Here is a 16,053-nt window from a genome sequence, read left to right as displayed (position 1 = left end):
CAGTAATAAAACATAAAGCACAATGGTATATAGTATCCAGTGTCAATAAAAACTGATGAGGAGCATTCAAAAAGCAAGTCTACATAGTCCAACAAGGGCAGACAGACTATGGGGATCAGTTTTTTTCTCGCTTGTGAAGAAAAACATGATTTATTTCTAAAAAAGAAACCCAGTTTCAATTTCAGTTTAAAAACAGGTTTGTCAATATGCAATTTAAAGGACAAGTTCTCATCAATTAAGATGTGACCATTTCAATTCTGTTTCATAAATGGTTGACAACCTAGGAAGGGGAGATGGAAGCTGCTTGCCATTTGAAAACAGCATAATCTTTGATTCATCTGCATTCAGCACCAACTTGAGCTGTTTCAAATAGAGCTGAACAGTGTCAAAGGCCAAATGCAACAACTCCAGTGATTTTAAGGCTGAGGAAGCGGAACAGTGAATTACAGTGTCATCAGCATAAAAATACAACCCATCATCCAAAACATCAGAAAGATTATTTACATAAATTGTAAATTTTCGCAATATAAATTTTAATTTGTATAGCGCCAAATCACAACAAAGTTGCCTCAACACGCTTCACATAAGTAAGGTCTAACCTTACCAACCCCCAGAGCAAGCACACAGGTGACAGTGGTCAAGAAAAAACTCCCTCTATGATTTGAGGAAGAAACCTCAAGCAGGCCAGACATAAACATATGGAATAAGGCTATAACATAAAAATACAGTGAGGAAAATAAGTATTTGAACACCCTGTGGTTTTGAAAGTTCTCCCACTTAGAAATCATGGAGGGGTCTGAAATTTTCATCTTAGGTGCATGTCCACTGTGAGAGACATAATCTAAAAGAAAAAAAAAAAAAGAAAATCCGGAAATCACAATGTATGATTTTTTAAATAATTTATTTGTATGTTACTGCTGCAAATAAGTATTTGAACACCTGTGAAAATCAATGTTAATATTTGGTACAGTAGCCTTTGTTTGCAATTACAGAGGTCAAACGTTTCCTGTAGTTTTTCACCAGGTTTGCACACACTGCAGCAGGGATTTTGGTCCACTCCTCCATACAGATCTTCTCCAGATCTTTCAGGTTTGGAGTTTCTGCTCCCTCCAAAGATTTTCTATTGAGTTCAGGTCTGGAGACTGGCCAGGCCACTCCAGGACCTTGAAATGCTTCTTACAGAGCCCCTCCTTAGTTGCCCTGGCTGTGTGTTTGGGGTCATTGTCATGCTGGAAGACCCAGCCATGACCCATCTTCAATGCTCTTATTGAGGGAAGGAGGTTGTTTGCCAAAATCTCACAATACATGACCCCATCCATCCTCCCTTCAATACGGTGCAGTCGTCCTGTCCCCTCTGCAGAAGAGCACCCCCAGAGTATGATGTTTCCACCCCCATGCTTCACGGTTGGGATGGTTTTCTTGGGGTTGTTCTCATCCTCTAAATATGGTAAGTGGAGTTGATTCCAAAAAGCTCTATTCTGGTCTCAGCTGACCACACAACCTTCTCCCATGCCTCCTCTGGATCATCCAGATGGTCACTGGTGAATTTCAAACGGGCCTGGACATGTGCTAGCTTGAGCAGGGGGACCTTGCTGCCCTGCAGGATTTTAAACCATGACAGCATCATGTGTTACTAATGTAATCTTTGTGACTGTGGTCCCAGCTCTCTTCAGGTCATTGACCAGGTCCTCCTGTGTAGTTCTGAGCTTTCTCAGAATCATCCTTACCCCACAAAGTGAGATCTTGCATGGAATCCCAGACCGAGGGAGATTGACAGTCATCTTGTTTTTCTTCCACTTTCTAATAAATAATCATAACAGTTGTCTTCTACCAAGCTGCTTGCCTGTTGTCCTGTAGTCCATCCCAGCCTTGTGCAGGTCTACAGTTTTGTCCCTGGTGTCCTTAGACAGCTCTTTGGTCTTGGCTATGGTGGACAGGTTGGAGTGTGATTGACTGAGTGTGTGAACAGGTGTCTTCAATACAGGTAACAAGTTCAAACAGGTGCAATTAATACAGGTAAAGAGTGCAGAATAAGAGGGCTTCTTAAAGAAAAATTAACAGGTCTGTGTGAGCCAGAATTCTTGCTGGTTGGTAGGTGTTCAAATATTTATTTGCAGCAGTAATATACAAATAAATTATTTAAAAAAAAATCATACGTTGTGATTTCTGGATATTTTTTTTAGATTGCGCTGTGAATACTTTCTGAATGCGCCCTATATGGAGGCTCATAGCATATAAATGCAAATTAAACAAATAAATAAAAGTTAATTCGTTTTTAGCCAATGAAACTCAAATATTTTGTGTATGTTCAAATGGAATTATACACCAAATTCACAACAAGCAGACATCAGACACATGCACATTTACAAGCCAATCAATGTCAAGTATGAAGACAGGAGATGCAGCCTACTCAGATACTTACAGGATGTACGTCATGAAGTATGTTGTGAAAAGTTATTTCTTCCAACCATAACACTGGAATGTAAATGCAAATGAGACCAAATGCCTACAAACATGAACTTTGCTTCAGACCTTGTTCCAGATATTCATGTGTGACAATGCCCTCAGATTTTTTTAAATATTACTTTCATTTCCGCCTTTTCTCTTGTGCACCTCCTAGTGGCAACCCAGTTTTGGAAAGCCGGACTTATATCTCATGTATTGGTATTGCTCTGCATTCTTGAGACAAAGGACTCTTATATGTTCCGAAGGTGAAGAAAAAATTAGAGCTGCAATGACTATTAAATTAATTTCGTCCGTCAAGGACATAATAAAATCACCTGCATTTATTTGTTTGTCTATCTGTCTGTTAGCAGGATTACATCAAAACTACTGCACGGATGTTGACAAAATTTCACCACAGATATTAGGCCATGGAAGACTACATTAAATTTTGGAGGTGATCCAGATCTGAATCCGGATTCTTGATCAAGATTTCCCCTTATATATGCTTTGAAGGATTACCCCAGAACTACTTCACGGATTTTGACAAAACTTTCAACACAGTTGCATATTAGGCCATGGGAGACTCTATTAAGTTTTGCAGGTGGTCCAGATCCGGATCCAGATTCTGGATCAAGATTTCACTTTTCATATGCTTTGAAGGCTTACGTCAAAACTACTTCACGGATTCTCATCAAATTGGATCACAGATAGATATTAGGCCATGGAATACTCCATTAAATTTTGGAGGTGATCCGGGTCCGAGTTGGCGGACGTCAGAAATCTCTGATTGCTCTTGCTGACAAATATTTTGATAACCAATTACCAATCATTTTGAGTCATATCCCTATGTGGTTAATGTGTCGAAATTGTAGAGAGATTCATTTATCTCAACAGTGTTGAATTTTAGTCCTCGACCTTTGACCTTTTCGTAAGATGCCTGAGAAGAGTTTATGAAGTCATAAAGTCCCTGACTTGAAGTGTTTCATGATGGTGATTCTTTAGCAGGAGAACAAATGTCCAAGGCACCTGATGCTTCAATGTCTCACAACCATGGTTGGGAACTATTAACTAATCATTCACCAAAAGCATCAACTGGGTATCTTTGATGATGTTACCACTGTTAAAAAAATCACAAGCTAACGCTTAATTTCTTTGATTCACAGTTTTGTTTTAGTTGAAGACAATCTTTCAATTCATAGTGTTGCTCTCTCTGCCATCACTGCATTCTCTCTCTCTCTCTCTACCTGTCGGTCCCATTTGTGAGTTGTTGTCACAAACTGTACTAAATCAACTAGTGGGGCTGGTGACCATGCACAAAAGATGGGTAACGCCAAGAGAAATTAGTGACATTAGTGCAGGGATTTGTAAACGAGTTGTTATTGCACGTGATTTGTGGACATATTATTGTATGTGGTTATTTCACAGTGTTATTGTACAGTCTGACAGCAGCAGGGAGGAACGACCTGCGGTATCGTTCCTTCTTGCACTGAGGGTGCCTCAGTCTGTCACTGAAGGAGCTGCACAGCTCCATTACAGTCCGGTGCAGAGGGTGAGAGGAGTTGTTCATGATGGATTTGAACTTGGCTAACACCCTCCTCTCAGCCACCTCCTCCAGAGAGTCCAGAGGACAGCCCAGGACAGAGCAGGACTTCCTGACCAGCTTGTTCAGTCTCTTTCTCTCTCGCTCTGTGCTGCCCAGGGCCCAACAGACGACAGCATAGAGGAGAGCAGAGGCTACAACAGAGTCATAGAAGGTCTTAAGCAGAGGCCTGCTCACTCCAAACGATCTCAGTCTCCTAAGGAGGTGGAGGCGACTCTGGCCTTTTTTGTACAGGGTGTCAGTGTTGTGAGTCCAGTCCAGTTTGTTGTTGAGGTGAACACCCAGGTATTTGAAACTGTCCACAGTGTCTATGTCCTCCCCCTGGATGTTCATTGGTGGGTGAGGTGGTGGTTTCCTCCTGAAGTCGATCACCATCTCCTTCGTCTTACTGGTGTTGAGACACAAGTGGTTGCGCTCACACCAGTCCACAAAGTCCGTGATGACCGCCCGGTACTCCAGCTCGCTCCCCTCAGACACACGACCCACAATGGCGGAGTCATCAGAGAACTTCTGGAGATGGCAGCTCTCTGTTTTATAGGTGAAGTCCGAGGTGTAGAGGCTGAAGAGGAAAGGCGAGAGGACTGGTGCTGCACCTTAACACCTCAGACTGACAGCCGCGCAGCTGCACGTACTGTGGGCGGTCAGTGAGGTAGTCACTGGTCCATGCGGCGAGATGTCCATCCACACCTGCGTCCTCAGCTTCCCCTGCAGCAGCGCCAGTCTGATGGTGTTGAACGCGCTGGAGAAATTAAAGAACATGACTCTCACACCGCTCCCACCAGTCTCCAGGTGGGTGAGCACCCGCTGCAGCAGGTAGATGACAGCATCATCTACCCCAATGTTGTGCCTGTAGGCGAACTGCAGTGGGTCCAGGATGTCGCTCACCATGGTGTGGAGGTGAGACAGGATGAGCCGTTCCATGGTCTTCATGAGGTGGGAGGTCAGGGAAACTGGTCTGTAGTGGGCTGGTTCCTTGGTGTGCGGTGTTTTGGTAAACAGGACCACACAGGAGGTCTTCCACAGGGTGGGGACCACCCCCAGGCTGAGGCTGTGGTTGAAGGTGTGGCTGAGGACCTCACAGAGCTCATCTGCACAGGTCCTCAGCAGCCTCGGGGAGATCCCATCAGGTTCTGCCACTTTCCTCTGCTTCAGCCGCAGGAGCTGGCCTCTCACCTCAGTCGGAGTCACAGTGAAGGGGGAGCTGAGGTGTGAGCTGAGGTGGGCTGGTGCTGAATACAGTCCAGGGGGAGGAGGGACAAAGTCCGGGGTGCAGTGGAGGTGACCAGGGGGAAGAAGGTGGGGAGTCAGAGGGACTGGAGGGCTGGCTGCTGGAGACGTGTGCAGAGCCGGGACCAGGCAGGGGGGCAGGTGTGGAGGATCCAAAATGGTTAAAGTAACTGTTTAGATTCTCTGGAAACCGAGAATTTCCATCTGCAGTCCTGCTGGCATCCTGCCCAAATCCAGAGGTGGTTTTGAGGCATCTCCACACGTCCCTGACGTTGTTCCGGGCCAGCTGCTCCTCCATCTTCCTTCCATACTCCTTCTTGGCTGCCCAGATCTTCCACTGGAGCTCCTGTTGGACTCTACGCTGCTCCTCTTTGTCTCCCGAGTTGAAAGCCCTCTTCTTCTGGTTCATCAGGACCTTCAGCTCGGGGGTCACCAAGGGGTGGTTGTTGGGAAAGCACCATACCCTCCGGGTGGGCACAGTGCTCTCCATACAGAAGTTCATGTAGTCAGTGACACACTGGGTCAGGCCGTTGATGTCTTCACCATAAGAGTTTTGAAACATGCTCCAGTCTGTGGGTCTGAAACAGTCCCTCAGCCTCTCAGTGGCCTCTTCAGTCCAGAGTTTCACTGACCTTTTCTGCACTGGCTCTCTTCTCACCCTGGGTGTGTATTGGGTTAGCAGGTAGACGAGATTGTGATCCAAGCGTCCGGGCGTTCCATCACAAAGAGATCTTGACTTAACTTGGAAGTGTCCATTTGGCTTGGAAAAGTTGTCCACCCAACATGTTGTTATGAGTGCACCACAGCAACGTTACCACACTGCAGCACTTTTGCTGGACACCGCCACAGGTAGACTGACAGTAACCAAACACCGCGAGGAATCGCAGCAAATTGTCAACATGTCAAAATTATTACTTTATTTTTCAGGAATATGTCACTGTTTTGTTTTTGTTCTACTTTGGAAGGTCCTGTGATGGTGCAACTTTGCACATTCATTAGTAATAATAATAATAATAATAAAAATAATAATAATAACTATTTATATAGGTCTTTTCCTTTCAAAGCATTAAACAAACTGAACTCTAATAATAAAATAATAAACATCAGTAGCAGTGTGGCCAGCAATGGGTGTCCATCTGATGGTTTCTTTTGTTTAAACTGTATCACCGAACATCCATGTCCAATGTTGTCCATTACGCATTTATTTGTCCATGTGGCTTTTTTAAGTTGAGCAGTCTACAGACTACAAGCTAAAGGTTTCCTGCGTAAAGCCACTGTTAATTTCTTCATGTTGCTGTGGGACAGAAATCTGTGTCCATCTGATGATTCCTTTGTCCAAACTGCATCAAATAACATTCAGTATGTTGTCCAAAATGTGTTTATTTGTTCATCTTGCTTATCTTTAGAAGAGAAAGGTCTTAACGTTAAGTAACAGCACAGACTGTGGTGTGCACATATGCTACACTGAGTTCCTGTCTGTTTTTAAACTTACTCATTTTATGTGTTCCACATACAAAAAAAGGTGCAACTTACAGTCTGTTGTTACTTATATATGTCTTTTTTTCCTCTCCAAGAAGCATTTTCTGACTTGTGTGACTTACACTCCAGTGTGACTTATATTCCTGAAAATACGATATGTTACAATGCAAGTACAACATGCAACAAAGTCTAAAGCCGCTGACGAGACTTTATGAAGACCTAAATATGGTTTGCACATCATCTCCTCCTCTCCATTATGAAAAATCTATGCTGCTGAATCCTGGAGCCAAAGAGGAAGAATACTGTCACTTGATCGTGAGTGAGTCTTGGTGGCTTCTGGGTGGCATCTGGTTGTATTCCTGCAGCTTATTGCTGGTCCCTGCCCACTTTTGTTCCTCGTGTGTCACCAGGAATATTCATAGTTTAGCAAGATGCTACCACAAAGCTGCCAAAATGCACAAATAAATCATAATGAAGTGACATGAAACGTCATGAACATGTCAGCCAGAAGTCAAGAGGATTTGCCAAGTCTTATACAGTAGTGTTCAGAATAATAGTAGTGCTATGTGACTAAAAAGATTACTCCAGGTTTTGAGTATATTTCTTATTGTTACATGGGAAACAAGGTACCAGTAGATTCAGTAGATTCTCACAAATCCAACAAGACCAAGCATTCATGATATGCACACTCTTAAGGCTATGAAATTGGGCTATTAGTAAAAAAAAAGTAGAGAAGGGGATGTTCACAATAATAGTAATGTGGCATTCAGACAGTGAGTTCGTCAATTTTGTGGAACAAACAGGTGTAAATCAGGTGTCCCCTATTTAAGGATGAAGCCAGCACCTGTTGAACATGCTTTTCTCTTTGAAAGCCCAAGGAAAATGGGACGTTCAAGACATTGTTCAGAAAAACAGCGTAGTTTGATTAAAAAGTTGATTGGAGAGGGGGAAACTTATACGCAGGTGCAAAAAATTATAGGCTGTTCATCTACAATGATCTCTAATGCTTTAAAATGGACAAAAAACCAGAGACGCATGGAAGAAAACGGAAAACAACCATCAAAATGGATAGAAGAATAACCAGAATGGCAAAGGCTCACCCATTGATCAGCTCCAGGATGATCAAAGACAGTCTGGAGTTACCTGTAAGTGCTGTGACAGAAGATGCCTGTGTGAAGCTAATTTATTTGCAAGAATCCCCCGCAAAGTCCCTCTGTCAAATAAAAGACGTGCAGAAGAGGTTACAATTTGCCAAAGAACACATAAACTGGCCTAAAGAGAAATGGAGGAATATTTTGTAGACTGATGAGAGTAAAATTGTTTTTTTTTTGGGTCCAAGGGCCGCAGACAGTTTGTGAGACGACCCCCAAAATCTGAATTCAAGCCACAGTTCACAGTGAAGACAGTGAAGCATGGTGGTGCAAGCATCATGATATGGGCATGTTTCTCCTACTATGGTGTTGGGCCTATATATCGCATACCAGGTATCATGGATCAGTTTGGATATGTCAGAATACTTGAATAGGTCATGTTGCCTTATGCTGAAGAGGACATGCTCTTGAAATGGGTGTTTCAACAAGACAATGACCCCAAGTACACTAGTAAATGAGCAAAATCTTGGTTCCAAACCAACAAAATTAATGCCTCGCAGATGTGAAGAAATCATGAAAAACTGTGGTTATACAACTAAATACTAGTTTAGTGATTCACAGGATTGCTAAAAAAACAGTTTGAACATAATAGTTTTGAGTTTGTAGCGTCAACAGCAGATGCTACTATTATTGTGAACACCCCCTTTTCTACTTTTTTTTACTAATAGCCCAATTTCATAGCCTTAAGAGTGTGCATATCATGAATGCTTGGTCTTGTTGGATTTGTGAGAATCTACTGAATCTACTGGTACCTTATTTCCCATGTAACAATAAGAAATATACTCAAAACCTGGATTAATCTTTTAGTCACATAGCACTACTATTATTCTGAACACTACTGTATTTTTGTGCTCATCATGTTACACATTGTTAAGGTGGATGACCCCCCCTTCAGTCTAACTTGTATTTCAACTGAAAAATCCAGATGTGCATTTCTGTATGCCGTACTGTTAAATGTAGGCTCTAAACATTTCTGTCCTTCATATCAGTCCATCTTTTCATAGCCTGCCTCTTCATCTATTGCTCACATTCTCTCTTCCTCTTTCACATCTTTTCAGTCTGCGTGTTGTTAATCTCATTCACTTTATCAAACTCTATCTGTGTCCTTGCATCATTTAGGTCTGGTGGCCACGATAAAAGAGCACATCACCAAACCCACAGCGATGGCTCAGGGTCGAGTCGCCCACCTGATTGAGTGGAAGGGTTGGGGAGGAGGCGGCGAGGCCAGAGGAGTTGGGGGTGGCTGGAGTGGTGCCTGGAGCAAAGGAGGCAGAGGCTGGGAGGGCATGGGGGCCGAGCTGCAGGAAGATGAACAGTTCTACTCCCAATGACAGACGAGATCAAGGAAGCTCGCTTCGCTGCAGGTGAGTGAGAAAAATAACTAAATTAAAGAAAAACAAGAAGTGGTAGGTGCAGACAACGTGGCGCTCAGGTACCTTTGGGATTTGTTTTTGTTCGATTGGCTCAGACAGAAAGTATGTCATGGGGGGGTGGTCAATCGCCCTTAAGACATCACAATACAATGACTCAAATGGTCCACTTATTGGATTTCCCATTATTTGTGCTGCGGGAGGAACACTACGAGGCCGTCTTCTGAGAACAGGAAACGTGTTTGTGTTGTCTTTGTTTTGCAGGAGTAGCAAAGCAGTTTGCTTTGGCTGAGGCAGCCATGAACATGTGGTCCATTAACGACAACTTGGAGCTGCCCTCCACCAGCTTACAAGGTTGGTCACGTAGATGATTAAACGTCCCATTGTTTACTGCGCATCCTGAAAGGAACACTGGTGTTATTTTATTAAAACCAAATGTTGCTGTGCGAACAGAGCATCTGAACAACCAACAGATTAAAAACATTCGTCTGCTTGCTTAGGAATAACAAACATAATGATCATCTAACAGTGATCAAACAGCCCATTTCTGCTCTAACAGCCTCCGTCTGCGTTTGGCTGATAAAGATCTGAATATCCTAATTACACCTAGAAGTCTTTTCTTTAATGTTGATGAGAATTTTCTAGGCATAGAAAAGAGTGAATCAGTACTCACATCACACATTCAACATTCATGAGATAATCAACTGTTAAAAACAGTTCAGACAAATGATAAATGTGTGATGTCAGTCATATTTTTTTAGACTTCTGTTGCACTGCATGCACTGCAATGCACTGCATTTCTGTAGTGCTTTTCCATCCAAATCAGAAGCTCAAAGTGCTTTACAGTGATGCCTCATTTTCATTCATACACCAATATCAGGGTGCTGCCATGCAAGGTGCAATATGCGGGCCTCACAGGAGTTTGAACCAAGTATCCTTTTGCCTCAAGCGAACTAGAACATCACCTCTCCAAAGGCTAGTTATTATACAAATAATGTTTATGAGTTCAATGGTGCAAATATTTCATGAGATGAAAGATGGAACGTACATTCAACTTGGCTTCACCTCGTTGAATGGTACATTAAATGGAACAAATTAAATATTCGTTCCATTAAAAGAATGGAAAAACATTCATTATTTGTTTTATTTAACAGTGAAAACAGGTCCTTGTCATTTGATATTTTATTAATTTATAAACAACAGAAAAGGGACTTATATTGTGGCGCTTATCAGTCCAACACGAACTTTAAATTGGAGTCCAAAATTGTTCTCAGTAGTCTGTGATGCCATCCACTGGCTTTGTGTACAAACTCACACACTCCAGCGAAAAATTGCATCAGAAATTTGTCCAGCTTTTCATCCTAACAGCTCTTCATGCCTCCAGATGGCTCACAGCTTGGTGGATTGTTTTTGTTTTGTTATAAGAGTTAGCAGCGTTAATTAGCTCCTTCAAATTGTTGTCCGCCAGCAACACAAACTCTGCCATGTTTAGCTAAATGCTGCCCCCGGTAGTGTGAGCATGCGCGGTGGTCGGGGCGTGCAATAACACATTTCATATAGCACCAAAATTGCAAGCGAAAAAAACAATTATTGCACAGTCAATGAAACACAAAGGCAAATGGTACAAATAATGGATGTCATGTGACATACAAGCCACCAATCAAATGACAAGGATCCACTCAGCCGTTATATAATTCTTTCTGAATCACAGAAAGGCAGAACATGAGACACAATAAACATTTTTTTCATTTCATTTTTATGTAAATTTAAAGTGGAATTGCCATTTCATAAATTGTGAGCTGAAATATTTGATATCGCTTTTCTGAGTGTCTGAGACCCAACATTGTGTGCAGTGTTCTGGAATGTTTGAATCTCTTGAGCCTTTTACATGTTTGAAATTCACATCAACAAAACAAAAATTCAAGCTTTTTATATATATAAAAAATTCTAAAATGATGCCCTTTAAACTCACAGTGAAAAGTAATACAGCTTTTCATAGGATACAGGAAGGATAGCTTCAAGGACTTCACCAGTCATACGGCTTCATGATGAAGTGGATGGAAGGGATTAACTTTTTTTTTTCAGTCTTGGACACTCAGCAACAAATTGCCAGAAGGCACATCATAGATGCAAGCCTAGATTTGATCAGTGGTGGGCACAGTTCCGCTAATTATCAAAACTAATGTTTTCATTATCAGATTAGCTTTTCAGATAACTTTGAAAACCATCATTGGACCAATTATCTTCCAATAAATTATTTTTTAGATTGCTAACATGTTTTTGCAGGTGAAATGAATAAAGTTTAAACAGTTAAAAACTTTTATTAAGTCTGATATCAAAGATTTTAGCACTTAGCTATTAAATGTTTTATAGTAGATAAACAGCTCTATTCTCTGTAAACAGAGGAGAGCTGGCTTCAGGAGAAACAGCTCTTATCCTCTGCCATCAGTGGAGAACTGGTCACAAGGTAATTGCTTTTAACACCATACTAACTCACCGGCAAAATCACAGAGGCATACAGTTTTAACTTGTGGTTAAATTTTAACCAAACTAATTTTGGACATGTTATTTAAATTAATGTCACTTCTGAAGTTTTATAAAGTGAAAATATCAGCTATATGTTTTAGTTTTAAAGTACTGCACTACTTTTGAAGGTTTTAGTGTGGACATGCTGTGTCCAGGTGCATTATGGGTAATCTCAGTACAGTCACGGCAGGAGAAATGCATTTGAGACGCTCTGATCAGGTTCCACATGAACAACAGTATTAAACTCTTTGTATATTGTGTCCAAAACTCTCGTGAATATATTATCTGGGTTTATAGGCGTTGTTATTGTGTTTGTTTTATGAAACAACACCAGAAGAAGCTCTGGTTGCTTCTCCATTATTTTCAGTTGGAATCACTGAGAGTTGCAATCGCTTCCTGTTTGCTCTTTAACGTTGTGCTTATTGTCCTACAACACTGTTTGAAGTCTTTGTTCCATAGTAATATACACTCAACAAAAACATAAACGCAACACTTTTGGTTTTGTTCCCATTTTGTATGAGATGAACTCAAAGATCTAAAACTTTTTCCACATACACAATATCACCATTTCCCTCAAATATTGTTCACAAACCAGTCTAAATCTGTGATAGTGAGCACTTCTCCTTTGCTGAGATAATCCATCCCACCTCACAGGTGTGCCATATCAAGATGCTGATTAGACACCATGATTAGTGCACAGGTGTGCCTTAGACTGCCCACAATAAAAGGCCACTCTGAAAGGTGCAGTTTTATCACACAGCACAATGCCACAGATGTCGCAAGATTTGAGGGAGCGTGCAATTGGCATGCTGACAGCAGGAATGTCAACCAGAGCTGTTGCTCGTGTATTGAATGTTCATTACTCTACCATAAGCCATCTCCAAAGGCGTTTCAGAGAATTTGGCAGTACATCCAACCAGCCTCACAACCGCAGACCACGTGTAACCACACCAGCCCAGGACCTCCACATCCAGCATGTTCACCTCCAAGATCGTCTGAGACCAGCCACTCGGACACCTGCTGAAACAATCGGTTTGCATAACCAAAGAATTTCTGCACAAACTGTCAGAAACCGTCTCAGGGAAGCTCATCTGCATGCTCGTCGTCCTCATCGGAGTCGCGACCTGACTCCAGTTCGTCGTCGTAACCGACTTGAGTATGCAAATGCTCACATTCGCTGGCGTTTGGCATGTTGGAGAGGTGTTCTCTTCACGGATGAATCCCGGTTCACACTGTTCAGGGCAGATGGCAGACAGCATGTGTGTCGTCATGTGGGTGAGCGGTTTTCTGATGTCAATGTTGTGGATCGAGTGGCCCATGGTGGCGGTGGGGTTATGGTATGGGCAGGCATCTGTTATGGATGAAGAACACAGGTGCATTTTATTGATGGCATTTTGAATGCACAGAGATACCGTGACGAGATCCTGAGGCCCATTGTTGTGCCATACATCCAAGAACATCACCTCATGTTGCAACAGGATAATGCACGGCCCCATGTTGCAAGGATCTGTACACAATTCTTGGAAGCTGAAAATGTCCCAGTTCTTGCATGGCCGGCATACTCACCGGACATGTCACCCATTGAGCATATTTGGGATGCTGTGGACCGGCGTATACAACAGTGTGTACCAGTTCCTGCCAATATCCAGCAACTTCGCACAGCCATTGAAGAGGAGTGGACCAACATTCCACAGGCCACAATTGACAACCTGATCAACTCTATGCGAAGGAGATGTGTTGCACTGCATGAGGCAAATGGTGGTCACACCAGATACTGACTGGTACTCCCCCCCCCCCCCCCCCAATAAAACAAAACTGCACCTTTCAGAGTGGCCTTTTATTGTGGGCAGTCTAAGGCACACCTGTGCACTAATCATGGTGTCTAATCAGCATCTTGGTATGGCACACCTGTGAGGTGGGATGGATTATCTCAGCAAAGGAGAAGTGCTCACTATCACAGATTTAGACTGGTTTGTGAACAATATTTGAGGGAAATGGTGATATTGTGTATGTGGAAAAAGTTTTAGATCTTTGAGTTAATCTCATACAAAATGGGAGCAAACCCAAAAGTGTTGCGTTTATATTTTTGTTGAGTGTATATAAGATGTCTGAAATACGATTTGCGTTTATTAAATTCACAGATTAAACGTAGCAGACACGGATTATCTGGAATTGTTTTGGCAAGCTTTCACAGTCTCTACTGCCATCTACTGGCCAGTAGTGTTCATGGCAGTATTAGCCCTAAGTAATGAGCATCTTGCAGCCTCTTGCTGCAGCTAAAGAAATAAAAATGTACATTTTAGTTGTATAATGTTCATTTACAACTGTCGTCGTGGATTCTGTTGTTTAAACCGCAGCAACTCTCTAGCGCAAACACCCCCCCCCCCCAAAAAAAAACAAACAAACAAAGAAACAAAGCCCCCCCAAAAAAACTGGTATGCAAAGGATTATGGGTAAGGGTCTGAGCGTCTGGGTGCCAGTAGATGGCAGTATTCTATGCATTTTGACCCCGGTTATATCAGACGGTTGTCTAATCACAACTGGACTTTTTGGCTTTTGCAAATGGCTTTTTTTTTTTACATACGAGGTCTGTTAGAAAACTGTCCGACCTTTTTATTTTTTTTAAAAACTATATGGATTTGAATTATGTGCGCTTGCATCAGCCAAGCTTGAACCTTCGTGCGCATGCGTGAGTTTTTTCACGCCTGTCAGTTGCGTCATTCGCCTGTGGGCAGGCTTTGAGTGAGCACTGGTCCACCCCCCGCGTCGGATTTTCATTGTCAGGAAAATGGCTGAGCGATTCGAGCAGCGCTGAATCAAATTTTTCAAGAAACTGTGAGAGACAGCCAGGTGGAAACCATTCGGAAGATTCAGACGGCTTTCGGTGAAGATACTCTGGGGCAGATTAAGGATCATTACAACCGGATTAAAGACGGCCCACAGTGACGGAGGGCGCGCTGCGCTCCGAGCGGCCATTGACAGGCTGAAACGACCAGATCATTTCCAAAGTGAAGGCTGTGTTGATCCGGGACGTCGTCTGACTACCAGAGAAATTGCAGAAGAGTTAGACATCAGCACTTTTGCGGCACATTCCACTGTTACAGTAGATTTTGTAATGAAAGACTATGCACTCATTGCGCACAACAAAAAGCACATCCGTGTTGGAAACCATTCGGAAGATTCAGACAGCTTTCTGTGGCTTTTTAGTCGAGTGAGTATACGAGAAATTGTGTAACAGCTGGGCATGTCACAACTTGTCCTGTGAGACTTCCAACACGGACGTGCTTTTTGTTATGCGCCATGAGCGGCTCTGTCCCGACGCGCGAATTCCTCCGCACGTCTTTCATTACAAAATCTCCTGTAACAGTGGAATGTGCCGCAAAAGTGCTGATGTACACCTCTTCCACAATTTCTCTGGTAGTCAGACGACATCCCGGATCAAGCTTCGGCCATGTGTCTCGGACACTCGAGTGAAGAGAGGGGCAGAGCTGTCGACCGATCACCATCTGGTGGTGAGTTGGATCCGCTAGGAGGGGAGGAAGCTGGTCAGACCTGGCAGGCCCAAACGTATTGTGAGGGTCTGCTGGGAACGACTGGTGGAACCCTCTGTCAGCGAGGTCTTCAACTCCCACCTCCGGGAGAGCTTCTCACAGATCCCGGGGGAGGTTGGAGACATCGAGTCCGAGTGGACCATGTTCTCCACCTCCATTGTCGATGTTGCCGTAGCTGTGGTCGCAAGGTCTCTGGTGCCTGTTGCGGCGGCAATCCCCGAACCCGATGGTGGACACCGGAAGTAAGGGATGCCGTCAAGCTGAAGAAGGAGTCCTACTTATCTTTGTTGGTAGGTGGGACCCCGGAGGTAGCTGACAGGTACCAGCAGGCCAGGTGTGCCGCAGCCCGTGCGGTCACAGAGGCAAAAACGCGGGTCTGGGAGGAGTTTGGGGAGGCCATGGAGGAGGACTATCTGTCGGCCTTGAAGAGATTCTGGCAAACCATCCGGTGCCTCAGGAGGCGGAAGCAGCTCTCCACCAGCACTGTTTACGGTGCGGGTGGGGAGCTGCTGACCCTGACTGGGGATGTTGTCAGGCAGTGGAAGGAATACTTCGAGGATCTCCTCAATCCCATCATCATGTCTTCCGAAGAGGAAGCAGAGACTGGGGACCCAGAGGCAGACTCATCCATTACCCAGGCCGAAGTCACTGAGGTGGTTAGAAAGCTCCTCTGTGGCAAGGCTCCTGGGGTGGATGAAATCCGT

General features: G+C 43.4%; 1 protein-coding gene across 1 annotated transcript in view; it reads left to right on the top strand.

Moving 5' to 3' along the window:
* fam131c (family with sequence similarity 131 member C) overlaps window positions 1-16,053 on the top strand; it is an 81,750-nt gene that overhangs the window by 57,530 nt on the left and 8,167 nt on the right. Inside the window, 3 exon segments of the mRNA XM_034171955.1 lie at window positions 9,022-9,225; window positions 9,228-9,266; window positions 9,537-9,626. Of these exon segments, the coding sequence (XP_034027846.1) occupies window positions 9,022-9,225; window positions 9,228-9,266; window positions 9,537-9,626 (333 nt within the window).

This window comes from Thalassophryne amazonica, chromosome 6 (genome assembly GCF_902500255.1).
Source record: "Thalassophryne amazonica chromosome 6, fThaAma1.1, whole genome shotgun sequence".
Lineage (NCBI taxonomy): Eukaryota > Metazoa > Chordata > Actinopteri > Batrachoidiformes > Batrachoididae > Thalassophryne > Thalassophryne amazonica.
The sequence above is the reverse complement of the archived record's forward strand: the minus strand, read 5'-3'. Positions and strand labels throughout refer to the sequence as shown.